The following is a 24,910-nucleotide window of genomic DNA, read 5'->3' on the forward strand; positions in this document are numbered from 1 at the left end:
CCAAGTCTGATTTAGTTCAGAAGTCCTAGTTATCCTTTAAAGAGATCTTTTCCCTTGCATGTTTCTTTATAGGTATCATAAGGAACGGACCAATTACAGTTGCCCAAGAACAGTTTTGATACAGTCCATGTACACCAGTGTAGTTTGCACTTAATTACTCATTTTCATGAACATATTTCACCTTTCATTTTGATTTAGACCTGATGGGGAGTTGTTCTGAAACCTGCCTGAAGCTATGAAGCAAAATAGCTAAATTCTCAAGGAAGGAGAACTCCCTTTCTCAGTCTGGTGGGTACATCATTCAGTCATACTTGGCCACAAAAAAGATTGCTTGGTAAAGTTCACACAAAAAAACTAAACCATTATAGAAAAGGCAGAAAACACCTCATCTTCCCAATTCACTGCCCAAATACTTTCAAACATCTACAGTAAATTTATTCTTCAGACTTCAGATAGGATATTGCTGTGCAGTTCATGAGGCAAATAAAAAAACTACAAAGATATTCCTGAACATTTTTTGACAAATGGTATTGCAATACACTCAAGAGCTCTGAATCCCAAGAATATATCCACATCTGTTTAAAACAGTGTATTTCCATGCCCATGTCCACTGGTTTTTAAAGCCTAGATGAGACACAGCGTGTGCACAAATGTTTGGTTTTGTTCATAGGCTTGCAGCCACAAAGGGGAGTACTGTGCGTTAATTAGGTTTCAATGTGGCAGGTCCAAAGTGCATCTGCAGTACAACTGTGTTCTGCTTTCTAGAAAAAAGCAGGCTAAGAACTTGAGGCAGTGACAAAAAACTTTAGTTGTTCTTCACTCCCATTTCTATCCACCCTCCATCATTTCTGCTCAAAAGTTTTAGATCCATTAATATTTCATTTCTCAGAGAAAAAAAAAGTCTTAAAAAACATCACTGAAATAAGAAGAACAGAATTTTGGCCGTAAGATCTCTGTGAGCAACTATTTCTTAATTCCCATGGTCACACATTACCTTTTTTGCCTCTGAATTATCTGAATTCAATCCTCCCATATGTCAAGTAGTTTGCAAAAGTTTTTTTCTTAAGTTTCTGTACATCTGGACCACATCTGGATTTCCCTCTTAGGTGTGGCTTTTGCTTTTATTTTAAAGTCTCTTTACAAAAATAGACAAAATACTACATTTACTAGCGTCTCTATGGACACAGTAGTTCCTTGACCTAATTTAAAAGTTAGAAGATTGGTTAAGAGAATATACTCTTCTCCTAAGTAGAAGAATTTAAACTGGACAAACATGAAGGATTAAAAACAACTTCTTCAAATGTCATTTTTGATTAGCAAACAAAACATTATCTTAGCACAGATTCCTTTCTTTTCCATGTCTGCACCAGAAGTAAAGCATGACTTGCAATACCTGATTGCCATTAGCTTTCAAGCTTTCTTTTTGGAAGCAAAACAGGAAAATATTACCTGCAGCTTGGCATTTTGAGTTTGTAGAGTTGTATTTTGTTCCTGTAGAGAAACAGTCTGTCTCTGAAGTGCAAGAATCTGAGCCTGCAGATTGTTGTTCTGTGTCTCAAGTTGTTTCAGTTGTGTCTTCAGGGCTTGTTTCTCTGCCTGCAGCGTAGCATTCTTGGAACATTAAAAAAAAAAGAAAAAAAAGTGGAGTTCACAGCTCTTTACTGAACTTCAAGACACAGTAAATTAGCACTGCAGGTTAAGACTAAGGAAATGGGTAACTAAAATTGTACCTGTGGAGAAACAGTAATTTCCAGGACTCATTTAAGTGAAAATTATATAACTGGGATTTTAGAGATAACTGAGGATTCAAAAGGGCAAGTTCATGTTTCCACACTTCCTTTTAAATGCTGATCAAGTGCTTTACAGCATCTGTCAGAGGGGAATCCAGCTGCTTGGCAAAATATTTAAGTCAGATTGTGCTTAGTACATAAATTACATGACAAATTGCCTACTTCCTTACAATACCCTCATTCATGTTACTGAAATGGCTCACAACAATTAGTTAAAATCAGAATAATATAAAAAATACTTACATTCCTTTCCACTTCAATTAATCTATCTTTAACTTTCAGTAATTCTCTTGTAGTTTCTTGATTTTCCTTCTCCCACTTATTAACAGATTGATTATCTTCCCCACTTCTTGGAGGAGAATTCTGAACCATCCTTTCCTCTTCTTGTCTTTGCTTGAGCGCTTCATAGTTCTTTTTCACCTGAAATGATTTAGACAATTTACACAGAATTTTCCATTTTCTACATCCTAATTTATTACATAACAATACTATTTTTCAAAGAGCAGAAAGTGCCACTGTATTTGTAAATTTGCTTTCTGTATAAGTTTGGGGATGCGATGCACAAATTATTTATGGATAGGGATAACTTACCCCTAACAAACACTCATCTAAGAGCAATAGGTCTGTATTTTCTTTTGTATTTCACTGCTTTCAACTGTATCCTCCAAATGTTATAATAAATTTCTACCACCAACAAGATTTTATTTCTTTTTTTTAACCTATATATTCAGGATCTTCAAGGTAGATTAGAAAATGTTAACTGAGAATGACTAGTTTTGGCATCCCAAATCAAATCAACTTCACATTTTTTATCCACCTGACATATTCAGCGACCAATGTATAAACTCCAGAACCTTTCACGTGATCTTAACACTGGGTCTCTATTACCGCAGTCTTAAGGAGCAGTCATGGCTTAGTCCCACTTCACATTACCCCATCAACCCCCATCTTTTGCTATCTGATGAAAAGGTCAAGTGTAGAAATAACAACAACTGGTACAGAGTATTTAATCTTAAACAAACAAAACACTCAGTCATTTTCCTTACTGTTTTCAGTTCCTGACGGAGTTGCTGGTTTAAATTACTTGATTCTTCTAAGCGAGCCTCCAAAGCAGCAATTTTTTCTTCTTTTATTTCAAGTGACTTCTTAAGTGTGGATTCTAATTTTGACTCCAAAAGCTTGTACCTACTGATCAATACATCACACATACAAAAAATGTACTTAAAAAAATGATGGGAGGTATTTAAATTGTTAAATGATCTGAAACAGCAGACTCATAGCTACGTTCAAAAATGTTTGAATGTTGACTATTAAGAAGCATGAGGACACCTCAGTATTAATTTCAAGACTTATGTCTGAAACAAACAGAAGGTGGTAGTCAAAAACATTTCTGAACCCTTCTTTCTTTTAAAGCATAAGACATACAGAAAGTCACATTCAACCACACCGCTGAAAGGTGCTGCCTTTATTTGGATCATTAGCGCATGTGCGATGACAGCACTCTTCCTTCTGGCTCCCCTCCAGCAAATCCAGAGGGCATATTAACTCAAGTAGAATGTTAAGTATTTGTAGAGCAAGAATTTTCATCAATTCCCATTTCCTGCCAGCTCACTAAGGGGAGACACTAGGGAAGGAGGAGGAACACAGTACTTTGCAGGTGCATACTAATTTAATGTATGAATGCGCAAATTGCTCACTCAGCCCAGCTGCTGATATATTAAGCCTGTTCCCACTCCTGATGTGTAAAGCTTCCATTTTTTACCATATTTACCATACTGTAAGGCACATAAAAAATGTATGTCTTATTAGGTAATATTGAAAATCACACTCATTAATGAGTTTTTAAGCAGTTCAGTCATGACGTATGTGCTCAGAACCTGGAAAGCATTCCACTTACCCCACAGTAGGGGAAAGCAAACCAAACCACCCACATCTCCCTTTGTAATCTTGACTGCTGAAGACTCTAGCAGTTTAGTGAATAGAATATATTGCAAGAGACTCCTGAATGGACAACAGCATTAGATCGAGTCGGGAATTGGAGCAGAAGACCAATGGCAAGAGAATTACTAAGTAGAAAGCTGTCAGGTAGCATCATGCAGCAGGATGAGAATCTTTGATTTTAAGGAATGACAAGAAATGCTCAGAGACTTAAGAAATGGCAGGCAGTCCCTGTGCAGTAGAATAGATATCATTTCACCTTCTTGCTCTGAAGCACATATTCAGCTGCAAATAGGAATGTCTTAGTAAAAAGTTTTAGTAAGGTTACACAAATAGAAAACAAAGAAGGAAAAACATTACAAACAGAGACTGAAACTCCAGCTGCCTAAGGAACACCTAATGATTAAGAGCTGGGGATTTTATATTGACTGAGTCAAAATCTACAAATCTTTTCTCTAAAGACAACAGCCATCAGAAAGGCAACAGAAAATAGAAAACAATTTATCAGACATGGTCAACTTAGGTGTCAGAAATGCTACCAAAACGTTCAACAATAAAATACAAGCAGAAAGACAGACTAAAAATACACTGAGTGGTAATTTTGGCCTTTCCAAAGGCCCAATGAAATAATTGCTAATGCCTCACCTACAAAGTAATACAAGGCATCTTCTAGATTACTGAAAAGTTTGAAAATTTTCAGAAAGCAGAACAGTGGCAGAGCAAAATTTCAAACCAATCACTTTAAAACCAGATTATTCCCCATTCACAATCATTCAGCTCTACATGAAATAGTTAAAAGACAGGTCTGCAATTTGGTTTGACAAGAAGCTCAGAACAATAGCACAGCCCAAATGCCTTCACATCCAAAACTACCTGTCTACAAAAACTGAGCTCAGAGGTAGGCTTTAAATAACATTCTGGGTAAGATTCAAGTTACAATGCTTACTGAACACCTCCCACAGATCAGCCTGAATAGACACATAATACACAGCCTGATAGTAGAGTATCTTCTACCACCAAATATTGCACCTGGTTTTGTGCTTTCACATGGTCTGTGTTGGACATCACCACCTTTCTAGAGAGGCATTATCTCTGCAAAGAATTAAATAGGGGTTGTTCTTCTTTTCCTGGCTAACTGAAAAGGTCCTGGCTAGCTGGGGAATGTCCCAGTTGACTGGAGGCTAGCTAATGTGATGCTCACCTACTTGACAGGTTGATCCAGGTAACTACAGGCCTGTCAGTCTGACCTCAGTGCCAGGAAGGCTTATGGAGCAGGTCATCCTCAGGAGCATCAGACTGCATATACAATACAATCAGGTGATGAGGCCCAGCCAGCATGGGTTTATGACAGGCAGGTCTGGTCTGACTAACCTGATTTCCTTCTACAATAAGGTGGTCTGCCCAGTGGATGAGAGAAGGGCTGTGGACATTGTCTACATGGACTTCAGTAAAGCTCTCTCCCACAGCACTCTCCTTCAGAAACTCATGGCACATAGCTTGGATTAGTGCACTCTGCACCGAGTAAAAAACTGGCTGGCCAGGCCCAAAGTGGTGGTGAATGGAGCTAAATCTGGCTGGCACCTAGCCACTAGTGGTATCACCCAGGGTTCACTGTGTCCTCTTTAATTTAATGATCTGGATGAGGGGATTGAGTGCACCTTCAGTATGTTTGCAGAAGACACCAACCCGGGTGGCTGTGTTGATCTGCCAGAGGATGGGGAATTTTTACAACAGTATCTGGACAAATCAGATCAATGGGTCAAGGCTAACTGTATGAAGTTCAACAAGACCAAGTCCCAGGTCCTGCACTTGGGTCACAACCACCTCATGGTAAGCTACAGACTTCGGGATGTGTGGTTGGAAAGCTGCAGCTTGGAGAGAGACCTGGGGTATTGGTTGATAGTCAACTGATCAGGAGTCAGCAGTATGTCTAGGTAGCCAGGAAGGCTAATGGCATCCTGGCTCGTATTAGGAACACTGCAGCCAGCAGGAACAGGGAGGTCATCATTCCCATGTACTCAGCACTGGTGAGGCCACACTTCAAGTACTGTGTAAAGTTCTGAGTCCCTCACTAATAGGAAATATATTAAGGTGCTGGAGCTTGTCCAGAGAAGGGCTTGGAGCACATGAGGGAGCTGGGGTTGTTCAGTTTCAAGAAGGCAAGGCGAGGGGAGACCTTATCACTCTATGACTACCTGAAAAGAGAGGAGGGGGGTGGTCTCTTCTCCTTGATGACAAGTGACAGGACTAGAGAAAATGGTTACAAGCTGTGCCAGAGGAGATTAGGCTGGATATTAGGAAATATTTCTTTACTGAATGGGTTCTCAAACACTGGAATGCTCTGCCCAGAGTAATGGTGGAGTCACCACCCCTGAGGGTGTTCAAGCACTGTGTGGACCTAGCATTTAGGGACATAATTTACTCTTGACTCTTCAATGCTGTTTCAAGGGTTGGAATGGATGACCTTTGAGGTCTCTTCCAGCCAGATATATTCTGTGATTCTGTTATTATAATCACAAAGTAATCAGCATACTTGCAGGAGACCAAATAATGCATTTGTTGTCTAGGAGGCTACAAATGTATATTTAGTGCTCAGTATGACATAACAGTGCAGCTGAGCAGCACCAAGTTCTAAGACATCTAACACCAGCAGAAGACATGTGTCAAGTGCATGTCAACCAGTATGCAATGCTTGAGTCTGCTACCTAGGCTGTGCTCTGAATATGCAATATATAAACAGCAAAGCATGTGCACTGATTACTTAAAAAGGAACACCTGCTACAATAGCAGCAAGGAAAGGCTGAGGGAATGAAAAGAAAACAAACTTTTTTGTGTAATTCCCACACACAGCTAACCTGCAAGTAAAGGAAAAATTGAATGGCTCATGAAAGTGCCAGGAGTATGTTAGAAGTTATTTTACAGATTATAATCTAATGAAAGCCAGATGAAACTCCCCATTCCACAGAGGCATGCAACTCCAAATTTTCTTCCAAATTATAATCAATAGAGCCAATATAAAGTCATTCAGTCAAATGTGAAGGAAACACTACTGTTATATGGCCCAAAGTCATAACTCACATAGCATCACAAGCCAATTAACCCATCAGAAGTGAACTCCCAACTTTAGAAGTATGAGCATTTGCAAAAGGCAAATGCCATTCACTGGAAAGTAGAAGCAGACTTAAGAATCTTTTCATGCAGTGTAACTTGTAAAAAAACAAACAATTTTTTTTTTATAGAACAATACTCTCTCCTTTTCTGGAAGCACTCAATCCAACCACTTGGAATCTAGAATGTGATTTATAAAAGACTGCTCAAGCTGGACTTCACCTAAGTATTTTAAGCTTTAACTCAAATCAAGTCTTTGTGTAGTATATTTATCCATATTCATGCACACTATGCACTGCATTAGACAGAGTAATGCTTAAATCATAAAAAGTCACACTGGTCAAAGTTCTGAGGACTTTTCTTGGCAGAACTAATCTGTAAGATGAGAAATGCAGATAAAACACACTAGCAGAAAACATGAGGTAGTAACAGATTCTTGCTACAGGGTTCTGGCACCACCTCTGTAATAGAGCACAGGCAGCAAGAAAGGGACACTGCAAAAGCAAAAAACAATGTTGTTTGGTTTTCTTTCACTACAGAAGGCCCACAATCAATGTGCATGTCCATGACCATCCACTGTAGTAACAGATCATGACAATAGCATCATGAAATAAGGACTGGCTAGAAGCCCACATTAGTCTGCTTTCCTCCTGTCATGAATTTTCCCTAAATCCCTGAAGGATAAGGCAGAACACAACACACAATAAAGAAAACAGATGTCAAGACAGCAGCTACTTTGTGTAGTGGGAAGTGTAGTAGAGTGACAGAACCAGAATGAAGTTTTTGAGATGCTAAAGTATTGGATATTTCCCAGCCTTGTCTAAGTGGGAGTGCAAACAGCTTCCTTTCAATAGGAAAAATGAGAAGGCAATAGTTGTAAAGAAAGAGTGAGACAGTTTAAAGTAACTGCTATGTGACAATAGTGTAGTCATGCAGTGAAAAAAGGAAAAAAAATCCAAACAAAAAGCAACAGCAAACCAAACACTTTGAGCCTATTTACTATCAGTGCTACTGTTCCTACTGCTAATTACAACATAAAACATTTTAACTATACATTACTCGCATCTACTGACATACCTCAAGAAACTTCTAGTAGCAAAAAGTAATAACTCACATTCACAAACAGTTCAATGCAAAAGCACATCAACTATCTTACAAACTGCAAAAAATATCAAGTTCCATTCTGGGTATATTAATGCTCCTTAAAATCCATATGTATAAGGTCAGTCTGCAAAACCATTTCATCTTTATGGATAAAAAAGCTTTTCATTTCTATGCTATTCCATTCTCACCTGTCATCACTGCTCTGTTCATCGTGCAAAAGACGCTCCTTGTTTAAGCCTATTTTTTCAAGCTCGTGGGCAAGCTTTTCCAGATCATTGTTCATTTGTTGAGTCTTCAATTTTTCATTCACCAAGTCCTTACACAGGAGAAATTACAGTATTATCATATAAACAAAATAAGGTAGCCTTAATTCCAGATGTGCTGAGGCAAGGCTTTTATCTCTGCATGCTTGAACAACTTGATGTTAATTCTCCTTCCAGTTGTTAAATTTCAGATATAATGGATAATATGTTTTTAACTAGAACATAGTATCACTGTAGTTGCTCATTGCCCCCTTTCTGCAGAACTTCCCTTTCCCAGTAAAAGGGAAATATTTCATCCAGAACAAATACCAACGTGAAGAGTCTCAACAACCTTCGTTTAACAGCTCCATGAATTAAACGTCATATGGTTATATGAGTCCATTTGTTATATAAATGTTTACCTAACACTTGCCTTACTGTAACCACTAAAGATATGAAGAGTATACAGATTAAAGCATTAAAAACCTCACAAAATACAAACTCTCTTCAAGAAACACAGACAATTTCCTCTACGTTACAAACAGCTGATTTCTGCTTACCTCTCTTAAAGTGACCAGCGTTTTCTTATCAATGGTAGCTCTTTTCACAAGTTCTTTATTTTCTTTTTCTAGTTCTTTCAGGCGTACACATGACTCTTTATATACAACTATTTCTTTAACTAGAGATTTATTTTCCTTTTCCAGATTACTAATTTTTACATTATTTTCTTCTAAAGTACTATCTTTAATTTCTGCTTGTTGTCGAAGCCTTTTATTTTCTTTTTCCAGCTGCTTCTTATCTTTTTCCAGTTGAGAAGTCTCTTGTTCCAACAACTTATTCTCCCTTTCCAACTGCTCTAGGCGTTTACTAGAGATTTTTAACTCTTCTAAATTCTTCTGCAGAGTCTGATTTTCAGACTCTAAATCTTGTAATTCACTTTCTAACTGCTGAATCTTCTTATTGCTGTTTTCAAGCGCTTTCTGTAGCCTTTGGTTTTCTGTGTCAAGGCCTTGGTAGCTAACTTCCAAGCGTTCAGTTTTTTTGAATGAGGCTTTCATGAGTTCAAGGCTTTTTTTAAGCTGCTCCTTCTCACTCTCCAGTTCCTTATTTTCTAATTGCAACTGTGCCACTTTAATGCTTGTACACTTCAAGGATTCAATTGTTCTTCTTAATTCTAAATTTTCTTCATCAAGTTGTGAATTCTCCTTTTCTAAGGATTCTAATTGAAATGTGAGATTTTTCAGGCTATCCAAAGTTTTTTTCAGTTTTCTGTTTTCCATTTCCAGGTCTGAGTTCTCTTGCTCTAAGGCCTCTACCTTCTCACAAGTAATTTTTAAGTTTGTAATTTTTTTCTGTAATGTTTCATTTTCCTTCTCCAGATGATGAAGCTCATTCTCAAGTTCTTCTGCTCTCTCCCCTTTCTCTTTATAGTGTTCCAGTTCTTTTCGGATTTGTTTTTTTTCAAATTCAATCTTATTTAACTTACTGCTGGTCTCTTTTATAGACTCATGAAGGATTTTATTTTCTTTCTCAATTTCTTTCATTCTTGCTTCAGCACTGATTTGGGAGCGTTGTCTCAGAGAAGCTACAGTTTGATTCAAATGTTCATTTTCTTGTTCTAATAGCTTAATCTAATTTGGGAAGAAAAATGGTCAGGACTGGTGAACAACATGCCCATAAGTCACTACTTCCATATTTAAAGTGAAGGCTCCTAAGGCAGTAAGACTACATCATATTTTCCTTTTAATTTAGATTTTAAAAAATCTCTCTCTTACTCTGCTGGTATTTATTTGAAGCATTACAAACACTGCATATGTACACAGGTGGAAGCTGGACAGCAAAATAAGTCTAAGAGAATTTTTAAATAACTTCCTCTTGGATATTGGTAAATAGCACAAAAATAACACTAATCAAAGCACAAACCAAAATACTGTCTCTTAGCATCATTTAGTTTTTGTTTTTGTTTACCCAGATTTAGATTATTTTTTCTTAAACTCCACAATTTCCTGAAACATGTGTTGAAAAGTAATAGAAGTCCTCAACCAAACCTGAGATGGAGGGAAATGACTGCACCACTAAAGTGTCTTCATTTCACTTCGTAAAACACACAGGTGGGCTGCGAGACATGAACACATTCTAACCACAGCCAGCAACATTTTTGGAAGAACTGCAAAATTACATTTATTTCTGAGTTGAAGAGAACCCTTGGACATGCTGTTCCAAAACAGTCTCCAAAGAAAGTAAATTGTATTAAACTGAATTATTTTCCTAGATAACATGTTCCCAGATCTTCTTCAAGGAAAAAGATAGGATTCACATCTTAATTTTTAGTATTTCTTGAGTTTTTCAGTTACTCCAAACAATTTGAAATTATTTGGACATGTATCAACAGATTGCAAAGTCCAGAAATTTGTTTAGATCAATATTTAGGAATACACTAATAACACAGCATAAGGGATATTTCAACAATGAACTGTTGTGGAGAAAGCAAAAAATGCTAGTTGCCATGAAAATCAGACTGAGAAAATTATAGACTGTTCTTTCATATTTAAGTTTGAATGTAATTGTTAATTACAGGATCTACGGCTTTGTTCCCAGCAATGACAAAATGTTCTGAAACAATTAATTGAGAAACTAAACCCACAACTTTGTAACACTTCTTTACCTAACCTGGTACTTACTGAACATGCATTACTACTTCCCCAGAATTCTGCTTCTGTAATCCAAACTTAACAGGAAATCATGATCCTCTGTAATTTTTGATGAAATTAGTTTAACTTTGTACAGCCCCCTCCACTCAGTTTCAGCACAGCAGAAGATGTGTAAGGTGCTGCTAACCCATTACAGATCAAAACATAGTATTTTATAGCAGAAATAGTCCAACTGAAATACCAGTCCTATTGGCAGGTTTAAAACAATGTATCCTTGATGGTTGAATTTGGATTTAACCTATTCCAGAAAGTTTTAATCCTTTCTCCCCCAGAGTACGCTTCTAATGAAAGGTATAAATCAACATAGTCTAATGAAATACTAAGACAAGCTGACATACTTTCTTCAAAACTATTCCCTCCTGCTCATTCTCTTTAAATGAAAATAGAGCTTCAATGCCAAGCCTTTCTTTTCTCTCTTTCTGTTTTTATTTGGTCTGGAATTTAATTTATTGATTAAATGAGGCCTTAAACAATTTCAGTTATTTCTTAAATACAGTATTCTATATGCCACAATACTGTACTATTAAATTTAATTAAACCATGTCAATCTCATCACGAATGATCAATGGGATTTATACAAGGAACTGCAGTTCTACTTGTGAACGATTTGATTACTGAAGATGGGATTTCCAGTTCCTGTTTCCTGGTAGCTACCTTCCAAAGGTCCTCTTCATCGCTCTGTAAAGGCCTTTAGAAGGCACCCACGAGTCAATGACATCTAGTACCCTCCCAAACACAGCTCAAACTTTTTACAGAGCCTCAGATGCCAGTTTCTGGCAAACATAAATAAGTTCTGCTGTCCACCTAGAAGTCATAGCACGAAAACATTTTAATACAGGGGAATATCGTGGTTCCTACCTCAGATAAACAAGACTAAGTGACATAGGAGGCATACAGTCAGCAATGGAGCAGCAACACAGCTTTCTGCCAGGTCTCTCTGAGGGACAGTTTGCTGTAATTCTCATTACGACTCCAACACTACTTCAAACACTGACCAGCTGTCTCAAACCTGTTTTCCTCCACTGAGAGGTGTCTGGCTTACCTCCAATGTTCCCCATTTTCTATTTTGTCTGAGCTACACCCGCTAAAGCAAATAGAGCAAATGCACAGCACACGAAAGCCACTCTAAACCAGCAAAGCCTCAACTAAAAATGAGTCATGTCTCTTGCTGGCTGCAGGTCTTAAGACAAGCTGTTTTGCTGCAGATATGTCCTTTTGGCAAATCTGCTACATTTACAATCCCTTTATACTTGTAAAAAAGCACAAGTGAGAAAACGACTGCACAAAGCAGCATTGAGACATTTAATTCTGCTACTCACTTGTCGCTCTGAGTTTTCTCGAAGTGCTTCCAGTGTCTTTTCAAGTTGTGCTTTCTCTTTCATTAAATCTTTACTCAAGTTTTGACTGTTCTGAAGACTTTGTTTCTCTTGGCTAATTTCATTCTCTAGCTCTTCAAGCTACGGAAAAAGAAACACATTTTTTTAAGTGCACTTTAAAAAGCATTACTCTTAGCTGGGTTGTAAGTATCCTTACAGAAATGAATAAAGGTTTATGGAAAGGATAAAACGGAGTTTTCCATTCTTTATCTAAAACAGTTCACCTCTTCCAGGAATAACTAACTTCTGCCTGAATTATCTCCCCATCTCAGAATATTGCTATTATAAATACTTCTGCATTAAAAAAGTAAGATTTTATTCGGCTACGTATATTTCCCCAGATAGCTTTTTTTTCTATTCGAAATCCATTTTAGTAAGACTTACAATGCTTCTCCAAATCCCTTTTAACTTCTAAGGGTTAAAGAGTATTTCAAGAGGTAATTCTTTAGGAATTAATTATACTGTTTTGTCAAACAGTTTCAACTTGCAAGACATCAAAACTATTGTGACATTTCTGTCACCTGCAGGTTATCATTAGCTACTTAGAAGCATTGTAGGCTTTGCGTTTTTAAACAAACATCTGCTGGAAGGTTTACATCCTATGTTAAGTCCATCATCCACACTACCCAATCCTAGAGGAGCCTGGACATAACTTGGATCCCAGACAGAGGCAATACTTTGAAAAACAAATTATTTGAATTATAAATTAAATTGCTGGTACATAATACGGAGAAATAAAAATCACAAAAAGGTAGTAGAGTGGAGTATGTTCCTCCATGAAGCAGTTTGTTGATCCAAAATACACAAAAAGCATGGCAATCAATTAAGACAGAATCTGAACTAAATCATTTTTCTTAAAATGAAAACATTAATGTTTGACCAGGTTTGTTTTGCTTCCCTCTCCCTCCTCCTCTGCAATTCAGATTTTCCTGGTCTCTTGCTTTGCAGACTAGCACATGTTTTACAGGGATATTAGCACTTTCATTGTCTTCTGCAAAGGAGAAATAGCTAGCTGTATAGGGTTAACACGCCAGGGGGAGTAACCCTGAACCTGACCCTAGGGGTCTTGACCACTCCCCAGGGGTGGGTCACACCACCAGGTGATGGTTAGCCCAGTCCCCCCCACTTCCTGTCCTATAAAGGGGAGGGCACTTCCTGTTCTCTCTCTCTCTCCACACACTTCACTCTACACATCTCTGCCTGCCATCATACCACATGGCAGACATGAAGCAGGCAAAGCCACCATCACACAACTCGGGTTGTATTTATACCTTTTGGATTTTGCTATTTTTCCCTCCCTATACCTTTGTAAACCTCTCTACCTCAGATACCTCTTCTAAGTTATTGTTAAACTTTTCCTTTTAACTTCCAAATCGAGTGAGATTGATTTATTCAGGTGCGTTTACCTCTCTCTCTCCCTATATCTAATCCCTTCCTTTGGGAAAGAAGGGAGAAGAGGGGAGGGCACTCCACAAATTGTTAGCCTATCAAATTTGTTGGAGTCTCTGGGAATTTGAATTAGAACCCAACACACTAGCTCAGTCACCTCAGCAGCGATGAAGCTGGCTTCCATCTGGGAACCACATTTAACACATTGGAAAAAGCATAGAAGTATGGAATACATTACTTGCTCTAAGAATACTCTGACATACGAAGCAGCTGCTGAACAAAAAGCTATTTAAAAAACTTTAGACATTTCACTCCCCTGTAATTACTCCACTTTTCCCCAACATTTATTCTCTGTAAATGCACTAACTACATCTCTCTATTTGGTATACGTAATTCAGAGAGCAAAATATTGCAGATCAGCATAGACAAATCTGACAAACTCCTCTCATTTGTGTGCTCAGCAATTCCTCTGCCTACCCTCTGTCAATTATGAATGAGGACATATGAAGACCTGCTGATACACATACTTTCCCCTGCTTAGTCATTAAAAGGATAAAAATAACATTCTCAAGCTTCAAAACCCATTTTTGTTACTCCCCAATATGGTAATATTTTTCCCTCACTAGCGTAAGATCTTTCTTACATCATTAATAACCCCCCAAGCATAATTAAAAAAGAGAAAAACCTCTTTGAGGCAGTTTTCTTTTGTACCATAAACTTATGAGCACCTTAACATTGTACACCCCAGTAATGCTTTACCCAAAGTAACAGAAATTAATAAAATCACCCTTTAGAAAGAAAATGGCAAGTGACACTAGGAAACCTCTACACAATTCAAACATATGCTGATCATTACCTTTTTGCTAAGTCTTTGGTTTTCTTTTTCCATTTTCAGAATCCTTGAGCTACTGCCTTCTACAGAACCCACTGCACTTTGTAGTTCTTCCACTGTCTTCAGTAAACTTTGGTTTTCCATTTCCAACTTCAGCAATCTGCTTGATGTCAATTCATTGACTTCATGACCAAGTGATTTCTGTGGCACTGCAGGGGAAAAAAACACAATATAAAAGAAAAAAAAATAAATTAGGTCTTGGACGTTGTATTTTTAGACTTAAGAGGATTTAGAAACTTTGGATGGTCCTTCCACTGTCTTCTTGGTGAAGAGCTTCTTAGGATTAATCAATCATTGTCCTTACTCAATAGATAACACTGCAGATTCATAAAAGTGTAAATGTTCTCATTCCACATCTCCGAATTACAGCAGAGATTTGTTTCCTGCAACTGATAACATCGTTCTGAAATTTCCACAAATTCTCTGTATGGGATTCATGCTATCCTGGAAGAACAAGACTTTTCAATACAGATACCTCTGCAAATAGCCACTCTGAGAAACCATAACAAATCTTTCTTAACTCTGAGAACATTAAAGTAAAACTCATAATCTGTGCTCCAGAGCATGGTTAAATGGCAGCACGATGTAACTCCAAGGTATTTCACGGTTTTACAGTTCTGTCTTAACTGAGCAAAAACCACAAGAACAGAGACTTCTCGCACAGGCTGTTCTCTAAGGCTACACGAGATTGAGTAAAGACCACAAAACCCAAGCCAAACAACTCAGCCTAAAGCTGCTGCATCTCTCCAAAGGACAAGGATCTGTACTTTAGAAGGACCTGTAATTTCACAATGCTGTCCAGTCTCAGATCTTTCAATTTTTCTATTTTATCAGCTTGCAAGTGTCATTATGAAGGCCAAGTGCCAGGTCCTCCATATGGGTCACAACCACCCCATGGTGAGCTGTAGATCTGGGGATTTGTGGTTGGAAATCTGCGACTTGGAGAGGCACCTGGGAGTATTAGCTGACAGTCAACTCAACATGAGTCAGCAGTGTGCTCAGGTGGCCAAGAAAGCTAATGGACTCCTGGCTTGCATTAGAAACATGATGGCCAGCAGGAACAAGGAGGTGATCATCCTGCTGTGCTCAGCACTGGTGAGGTCACACCTAGAGTACTGTGTTTAATTCTCTTCCCCTCACTACAAAACCAACACTGAGGTGCTGCAGTGTATCTTGAGAAGAGCAACAAGGCTCATGAAGGGCTTGGAACACAGGATCAACTGGGAGTGTCTGAGGGAGCTGGGGTTGGTCAGTCTAAAGAGAAGAGGAGGCTGAAGGGAGACCTTGTCACTCTCTCCAACCTCCCTTCAGGTAGCTGCAGTGAGGAAGGGGCCAGCCTCTTCTCCTTGGTGTCAAGTGACAAGACTAGAGGATATGGTTTCAAGATGCACCAGGGGAGGTTCAGATTGGATGTCACGAAATATTTCTTCACAGAAAGGGTCACCAAACACTGGAACAGTCTGCCCAGGGCAGTGGTAGAGTCGCTGTTCCTGAAGGTATTCAAGCAGTGTGTGGAACTGGCACTTGACATGATTCAGTGTTGACTCTTCAGTGGTGGTTTGAGGGTTGGACTGGATGATGTTTGAGGTCTCTTCCAGAAAGATGGATTCTGTGATTGTGCTTACCTTCAGAAAGTTCAGTAGTCCTATTTATCTGTTCAAGTTCCCAGCCAAGATGCAAGGATTCATCCATACTCTGTTTCTGAGCCATTTCTAGAGTCATATTTTCCTCCATCAGTTCCTCAATTTTCTTTCTGTCCATGTCACGCTCCTTAAAAATTATTTCACATGTAAAGTTAAAAAAAGAAACAGGCAAAATTTCACCTGCTCTAAATCATCATAGGACTACTGTGATGCAAACAGCTGTAACAGGACCAGGCCCATGGTGAGCGTCTCACTTTATAAATACCTTACCCCACACGTGCTGCTTTAACAGGAGCAAATTGCAGATGCAATTCTCAACGTTCTGTCTCAACATTCTGCTGAAAATTAAACTGAATGGAAGGCAATCATCTGTCATTCCTTGCAGATAACAAAAAAAAACCCCAAACACTCAAGTAGATGATGACTTTATATTTAAGAATCATTACTTTTTAGAGAAGAACTGGTTAAAAACAGAAACTATTTTGGGAATAACCTTCTGATAAAAGCCACTGTATTGCCAGAACTTGAAATATGAAGAACCATTTTTATTTAAGTGACAACAGAATATCTTCACATAATAAACCAAATTAATCCTATTGCTCTTACTCACGGGTCTCTCTAGTTCTTATCATAGCATTTTAGCTATCCAGCTAAACACTGTATTGCCTTTAGGAAGAGATCTGCCTTTGCAGTTCTTCCTTTCCCAGGTAGAAGCAAAGCTGTTGTAGGAAACTGTATCTGAAAAGTATTAGGAAATCAAGACACACCTTCCTTCTTTTCCTCTCCATTCTGACTGGAAGCTGTTTTATAAAAAATGAAAATTAAATTCAATGCATGTCAGTTGTATTTATCATCCTCTACTTACACTTACCATCTCCATATCGTGCAATTTAGCTTTTAATTGTAGATTCTCTTTTTCTAACTCATGTAATTTATCAGAACGGGCACGGGTCCCCTCTAACTGATCTTCCAACATTGTCTTTGTTTCTAGCAACACTTGATTGTCTTCCTTTAACTCCTGAAACAATAAAAAAAAAATCTCAACAGAAGTGCTCCTTTATTCACATGAACTTTAATACAGCTTTAGATACATTGCTCTAATGCCAGAACATCCATTTGGAAGCTGCAACAGACTTTTTAGTTAAAATTTAAAAAAAAATGACAGCAATTTCATATGACTCTTAACTTGCAGAATTTTTATGAGAAGAAAATTCTGCATAACTGAAGGGAAATTATGTAGTCCCTAAATTTTTAATAATAAATTCAGTGCTTATAGTTACCATCACACCATAAATATCTTTGATTTGAATTGCTATCTGGAAAGATGTACTGCATGTATAACACTACAGCTAAGAAAAATGCTGACATAAAAGTTACAGGTGTCAGATTCAAGACAAACAAGAAGCAGCACTTCACACACCATTTATGGAGTTTACTTCTATATGACTGTGCAGATTAAAGAGCTTACACCTGTTGAGAAGTCATCTAACTCATGCAAGAGAAGGCCTCTGAGAGTAGTTTTTCCAAGCAGTGACTGCTGATGTCTGGGAGAGCACAACAGGAAAAGTATCATTGGAAGGTCTACCTTACAAGGAAGGGCTGAGAACTGTGTCTGTTTAGCCTAGACTGAGAGGGGATCTCACTAATGGTTACAAATATCTAAAGGGTGAGGGTCTGAAGAACGGAGCCAGACTCTTCTCAGTGGTGTCCTGTGACAAGGGGCAGTGGACAAGAACTGAACGCAGGAGGTTCCACATAAATTAAGGAAATAAATTCTTCTTTGAGGGTGGCAAAGCACTGGAATGGGCTGCCCAAAGAGGCTGTCAAGTCTCCATGTCTGGAGTTGTTAAAAACCTGTATGCACATGTTCCTGTCTGATTTGCTCTAGGTGAGCCTGCTCTAACAGAGGATTGGACTAGATGATCTTCAGCAGCCCCTTCCAATTCCTATCATTCTGTGATGTTGCAATCACTATGTGCTTGCCCTGTTACCTTACTCTCCTTGAGGCACCCACTGGCCACTGTCAAAGCCTGGAGACAAATGCAGACTTCTTTTGTGTCCTTAATTTATTGAATTCCCTAAACTTTGGGTTGTAGGAAACAGAAAACAAACCAGATTAATTTTCTATAAGCCATAGTAAGGTGTAAAGGCCACTCGGCAAACTTCTTAAGCCTGAAGTCAGGACATGATGTTGAAAACACAACTGCATCCTTAAACTGCAACCAGACATTATCCAAAGGTCCTAAACAGCTTTAATTGATGTAAAAAATATTTTTTGTTAATGGCATCGATGAAATAATCATAATATGTAAAAATATATAGTCAATTATTTTACTTGTGATATAAAAACTACTCAAACTTCATCATGCAGTCATCTGCAAAAACTGAAAACAAAAAAATCAATGAATATAACATACAAATATTTATCCTTCTTACTCCTCCCAATGCATATATTAAGTTAACTTATTATAATCATCAACATCTGTCTCTATTCAAGCATGCTTGAAAAGTCAGAGTTTATAAACCAAGAAACATGCAAACAAATTTTAGCTTTTTACTAAACATTCTGTGAAAAATAAATTCCCACTGTTTTAAAATCCTGCACACTAATCTCTTCCTTTACTGATTTTCTTAACCATATACTTTCAGTCCCTCTTAGAACATCAGCAGATATACAGAGTTTAAAGTAAGATTTATGCAAGACCATTTTCAAACAACTCACATACAAAGATTTGCTCGTATGGAGGCAGGCTGATTACGCACCACTCTCAGTACTTGATTTTCCAACAGACCCATCTATACTAACCTGTGACATCATATACAGGTTAACAGCCAAGAATTTTGACAAAGTTTGACAGTCTGTATCACAACATTGGAGCTCTAACACTGAGCTCAAGTTGAACAGCAGTATCATCTTTAAAGTATGTCACTGAGAAGTGATCCAGAGTTGGGAAGTAATTATTGGTCTTTAAATGTTATATCAAGGCAGCTTTGGAGACTCTTTAAGCATGGATATTTCAGTGACAGCTGTTAAGTTCTGTATTTGGAGTATCTTGAGAAAGTTTCTTCTAATCTCATTGTAATCATATTATACAGTAAGATGACAAAATTAATTTCCACAAACAAGGCTAAGAACAAGTCAACTTAGAAAGAAAAAAGTCTTGGGAACTATGACAATGCTTTTATCTGCACTACAGACCTCTCGCACTAGAGTCTATTGCTGCCATTTTCACACTGCAGTTCACTTGGGAAAAACATCCATCTCATTTTCCATTATAAAGCTAACAGCTTCTGTGTCAGGTAATACATTTTATTTCTGACTAAAGCTATTATTAGACGTTTTTGATGAGGGATCTGCAACTGAGCATTAAAAAGATTTGCTTTCTGCTTTGCAGTTTTTGCCCTCTCAGCACCAGTAACTTTTATCAGTAGCAATCATCTTGACACATGAAATAGACATTCATTAAAAGGTTTTAACTTCTAAAGAGAAGTCTTTTTCCAGAGGACTCTCTATCACTGGTCATCAGTAGTATGACACTTTTCAGATGCAGCAACTAAAATGTTGGGGATATTCTATCATGTCTAGGTGGCAGTTCAGTCAAAAGAAAATGTGTTGCTTACGAGTTACTGTGTTAGAAGGTGTAGAGAAAAGTCATCCTTCCACTGCATTCAGAACTGGTAAAGCCATAATGACATTACAATTTCAGGGGACTGTATTTTAAGGAAGATGTGAATTAAGAGAGAACCCAGAGAACAAACAAAACCGAACACTGTTGGGCTGCAGAGCACAAAGAGCTAGAAGACACATCACATCACAGTCTTCAGAGAAGAAAACGTCTGTGGATGCAGTCTTAACACACTGATTAATGCCAAGCACTCATTTGGAATAGGACCATATTAAAAAATACCATGCTTAAAGCAGCAGGACTGATGGAATGATTCCCAAGACTTCATCCAGGCCTGTGAATCTAAGAGGCCATATTAAATGAAGTAGTTATTTAACAATATTCTGTTACAGTTTAGCCTCATACCTTCGTTTTTGGGTAATTTCTGCCCTAAATAGGGCTTTGCACCAGTATCCCAAAACTACATCTAGGCAACATGGTATTTCTTCTAACAAGCATTCATTTCAAGTTCTTTACTAGGAGTCTTTTTCCTAATGACTACCTTGAAAATGTTTTTCAACTTACATTAGTTTTGACTCCCACAAGTAATTCTTTCCTTCACAAATTCAGTCACCTTGGCATTGCCCAACAAATTTGCTATTTGAGACAGGCTATCGCCTTTCGATTCCTGGACTCCTAAATCACAACAGAACTGTCTATTTCTCTTGCCTGGTGTCAATATATCTATTTTTAATATCCTTTATCCATAGAATGCCACTGTCCTGTACTCATGTGTATTGTCACTGCTTTCTCAGCACTTTACTTAGAAAATTACCTTCTCTTAGGTGATGCACAACAGAAGAAATAATATTATTATTACTGTTATAAGCTTCTTGATACATAATATATACACTAAACACAGTCTTCTACTTATCTTGCCAGCTTAGAGCTATGGTAAAGTGTAAGGTCTTGCACCTAGGTTGGGGCAATCCTAGATATCAATACAGACTGGGGGATGATGAAATTGAGAGCAGCCTTGCAGAAAAGGACTTGGGGGTGCTGGTGGATGAGAAGCTGGACTGCACTTGCAGTCCGGAAGGCCAATCGCATCCTAGGTTGCATCAAAAGAAGCATGGCCTACAGATGGAGAGAGGTGATCCTGTCATTGTACTTTGCTCTGGTAAGACTTCAACTGGAGAACTGTGTCCAGCTCTGGAGCCCTCAACACAGAAAGGACATGGACCTGATGGAGTGGGTCCAGAGAAGGATCATAAAAATGATCAGCAGGCTGGAACACCTCTCCTATGAGGACAGGTTGAGGGAACTGGGATTTTTCAGTCTGGAAAAGAAAAGTCTCCACTACCTGAAGGGGCCTACAAGAGGACTGGTGAAGGACTGTTTACAAAGGCCTGGAGTGATAGGATGAAGGGCAATAGTTCAAAGTTAGAGAAGAGCAGATTTAGATTGGATGTTAGGAACAAGTGTATTACTATGAGGGTGGTGGAAAACTGGAACAGGTTGCCCAGGGAGGCAGTTGAGGCCCCATCCGTGGAGACATTCAAGGTCAGGCTCAACAAGGCTCTGAGCATCCTGATCTAGTGGAGGATGGCCCTGCTCACTGCAGGGGGACTGGACTAGATTACCTTCCAAACCATTCCGATTCCAAATCCTACTGACTTCAAATGAAACTGCATGACATTAGACACAGGGACTCTTACCTAAAAACTGAAATTGATCACAAAGACTGACTCATATTTTCCAAAGCAAAAAGCTGTTAACAAGTCATCAAAATAACTGAAAAAGCCACAGCAAACAAAACATGATGGTCATTCAGTGTTTTTTTTTTCCCTTACTATACCTCTACTCTAGCTTTGTAGAATTCAATGTCATGCAGCCTCTCCTTATACCGGCTGACTTCACTTTCAAGCTTGTCAACTCTAATTGCCTTCTCACGGAGAGCATCTAATTCATCTCTGTACACTCTGGCAGAACGGGCATCTGAGAGTAAATTCATATTCTAGAAAATATGAAAACACAGAAATTGAAGGTAAGAATATTAGACAGTACATGCTGATAGAAAACAACTACTTTATTACTTAAACTGGGCTCGTGCAGAAGGACGCAAGTTTATTTTGAGAAAAGTAGAGGAAAAATATATTTTTGTGTTTCATTCAGATGATGTATTTCCAAGAAAACTGTATTGGCATTTTACAAGGAGAGAGATGTAACATTTTTCAACTTCAGGAACAGTACATTTCTCTTATAGATAACATTCTTAAACGACCTTGAATAATTTTATACACTCATATCCTAATGATAAATGGATCGGGTGTTTTCCTTCATTATCAGCACACAGACGCAAAGTCTAAAGACAATTAGATACAATTTGAGCATATTGCTTTTGAGAAATATGCAGCTTATGCAACATGTTGGTAGTAAATTGCTGGAAATGAGGAAACAAAAAAATGAGATAAGAAACACTAACTAAAATATTTTCACACCATACTAAATCAAATAAATGCATGAATTACACAAGATGGTGTCCAGAGTGGGAGGTGAGGGGAGAAAGATACATGAAAACATACTTCCTAATACAAAAACAAAGGGAAAGAAACCATTCTCGTGATGGCAATTTTTTTAACCCACTTACTTCAAACAATAAATTTACAAACCCCATACCTCTTGCTGAAGTCTCTTTAGTTCAGCTTCCATCTGCTCAAGTTCTTGTTTGCAGTCAAGCAACTGCTCAGTCTTCTCCTCACTTAAAAGAGAAAACACAAAACAGTTAAATACGACTGCAAAACTTAATATCTATCAGCTTGAGAAAAGAATACTGAGATTCATGACACTTCTATCTTTTAATGCAAAAATTCATGGGTATCAGTGTAAAACTCAGCTGTGCCATTATGTTTTGATATTTTTTAGGTCTCACTTGTTATCTAAACTTCTATTTTTTGACAGATTTTTCATATTTCTTAAATATTTGTTCCCAAAGATTTCCTGCTCTTCCAGGGCAGAAAACATTAGGGTGTAATAAGGTGGAGTTTTTTATGTGATAAGGGATTCTTAGGGTAATAAAACCCCAGACAACCACACGAATGCATACCAGGAGATTTGCATCCAAAAGTTAATCTCAGATTGATTTCAAAATATATACTCAAAATGTCCAAGTATTCTCTCAGACAGCCAGTCAATGACCACAGGTGCATCCTATCATAGATCAGGCCAATTTTGAAAGCACTTTTATACTCTTGTAATTTTCCCATTTCTTACAGAGAAGTATTAAGGTTTTCAGGTGTCATCACTTATTAAATAAGATATTGCTTAATAACCTGCATAATTTTAATAAAAATAATAATTAATTTTTATCTTATGGAAACATCACAATGCCTAGTTTAGTCTATTCAGAAATTAGTAATAAAAGTTATTTGACACAATACTACAGTATTTACAGGACTCATTCTTAACTTCCAACTAACATTTCTCAATGCTCAAAAATTGTGTTTGTTAAAAAAAAGCAGTTCATTAAACAAGTGCAAGAGAAATATTTAATTTTCTCAAGGACACAAAATACCTAATGTTCAAAATTCAGTTGCACCTCAAAACGAACAGTATTCACTGCTGTAAAAGCCTGCCATATCCAATATTGTGGATAATAAGACAATATTCATTACATGTTCAAACATTTCATTAGATTTTTAAACGTGAGTATGAAAGTAGTAGAAAAGTAGTAGAACAGATGGGAACAAGAGAATTCAACGGACTGAATAATACAGTTATACTATCAAAACTACATTTATTTTACACAAAACAGTTGGTTTTAAAAAGTCTCACAATTAGTGTTCTTTTTCCAATGATATTTTTCAGAAAAGTTTGTTGACAGCCTACAAATATTCATCTCTGCACAGCTCACTGCAACACCACTGTCCACAGCAGATATAAAAGCTTTTCCTCTACATCATGTGTTCAGAAGCCATATGCAAATACAAATTTATTCTGTACTATGATAAGATTATTTTTTCTATGAACATTCGTACTCCTGTATTACTGTTCAACATAAAAACACACAGGACTTAATATGGAAAATTAGGTCTGTCATTTCCAGCTCTGGGGTTTCTGTATTACAAGCCTCAAATTGCTGTTTTGCATCCCGTTGGAAAATAAAACTTACCAACATTCTGTATATAATTGTATTAGCCCAGGTATGAGGGTTCACTGCCAACGGCAGATTATAAATAAATTTTGAGCTGAACATTTTCAACTGCACAAGGAATCTAACTTTAAATTTATCAAATATATGCAGCATTTAATACCTTTAAACAAAATACTATATGTAAAAAAAATTATTTACAACCTGAATTCAAATAGAGTGTAAAATGTGAAACGTTCTGAGCCATCACTGTTGCCCTAATTGCATGCTTCAGCTACAGACTAGAGAGGATTGTACTAAATTATACAGAACATACCAGTGTTCACTGTTTAGGCTATCTATTAACTGTCAATCAAACTAATAACAGCAATTTTTTCACTAATTTCCTTGGTGCAGCTGTTTATAGAATATCCTGGGCGGGCTCATTTCACAGACACATAATAATACAGACATCAGAAAAAAAAAAAGAGACGTATCTTTTTGTCCTCTATTCTTCAGGAAAATCAAGACACAGTGGGGGAAGGGGATCCTTCAGAGTAAATCAACCAGATACTCAATCCAGCTAGCTAGAGATGATCTGATCAACAAAGTCTGATAAGAGCAGGCCATGAGCACTGAGCTGAAATTTTTTACTTGTGCTAACTTCAACTTGTAATTTAATTTCACCTGTCTCTTCATGTCAGTCCGTAACACATGCTGGATTAAAGAAGTCTTTACTCATACTGTTTCTGAACTATAGACAAGTTACTATGCATACTGAATCTCTTCAGATCTAATACTGTATTTTAAGTTCAGAATGCACATACTTCACTCTTAAATCAGCACTGCTGTGGGGTGACAGGAAATTATATTAATGTTCGGATTTTTTTCCCACCTGCAACAAATCTAAATCATTGATGATTGTTTCTTACTTTGTTTCCAACAAGAGCTAGCCTAATTGTGCTGCCAGAAAGGAATCAGTA

At 37.6% G+C, this 24,910-nt stretch overlaps 1 protein-coding gene across 19 annotated transcripts in view; it reads right to left on the reverse strand.

Moving 5' to 3' along the window:
* CCDC88A (coiled-coil domain containing 88A) overlaps positions 1–24,910 on the reverse strand; it is an 84,421-nt gene that overhangs the window by 28,535 nt on the left and 30,976 nt on the right. For 16 of the 19 annotated variants that reach the window (XM_064146000.1, XM_064145998.1, XM_064145996.1 and 13 more), the window contains exons 10-20: positions 22,478–22,559; positions 21,657–21,815; positions 17,065–17,211; positions 16,176–16,320; positions 14,515–14,699; positions 12,213–12,350; positions 8,743–9,813; positions 8,129–8,256; positions 2,837–2,978; positions 2,034–2,210; positions 1,450–1,611 (exon numbers count right to left, since the gene is read on the reverse strand). In XM_064146000.1, coding sequence (XP_064002070.1) covers positions 1,450–1,611; positions 2,034–2,210; positions 2,837–2,978; positions 8,129–8,256; positions 8,743–9,813; positions 12,213–12,350; positions 14,515–14,699; positions 16,176–16,320; positions 17,065–17,211; positions 21,657–21,815; positions 22,478–22,559 — 2,536 coding nt within the window. The remainder of the gene's footprint in view (positions 1–1,449; positions 1,612–2,033; positions 2,211–2,836; positions 2,979–8,128; positions 8,257–8,742; positions 9,814–12,212; positions 12,351–14,514; positions 14,700–16,175; positions 16,321–17,064; positions 17,212–21,656; positions 21,816–22,477; positions 22,560–24,910) is intronic. The other 3 variants (XM_064145999.1, XM_064145990.1, XM_064145985.1) reach the window with 1 other exon arrangement.

Source organism: Pogoniulus pusillus, chromosome 7 (genome assembly GCF_015220805.1).
Source record: "Pogoniulus pusillus isolate bPogPus1 chromosome 7, bPogPus1.pri, whole genome shotgun sequence".
In the NCBI taxonomy this organism is placed as follows: domain Eukaryota; kingdom Metazoa; phylum Chordata; class Aves; order Piciformes; family Lybiidae; genus Pogoniulus; species Pogoniulus pusillus.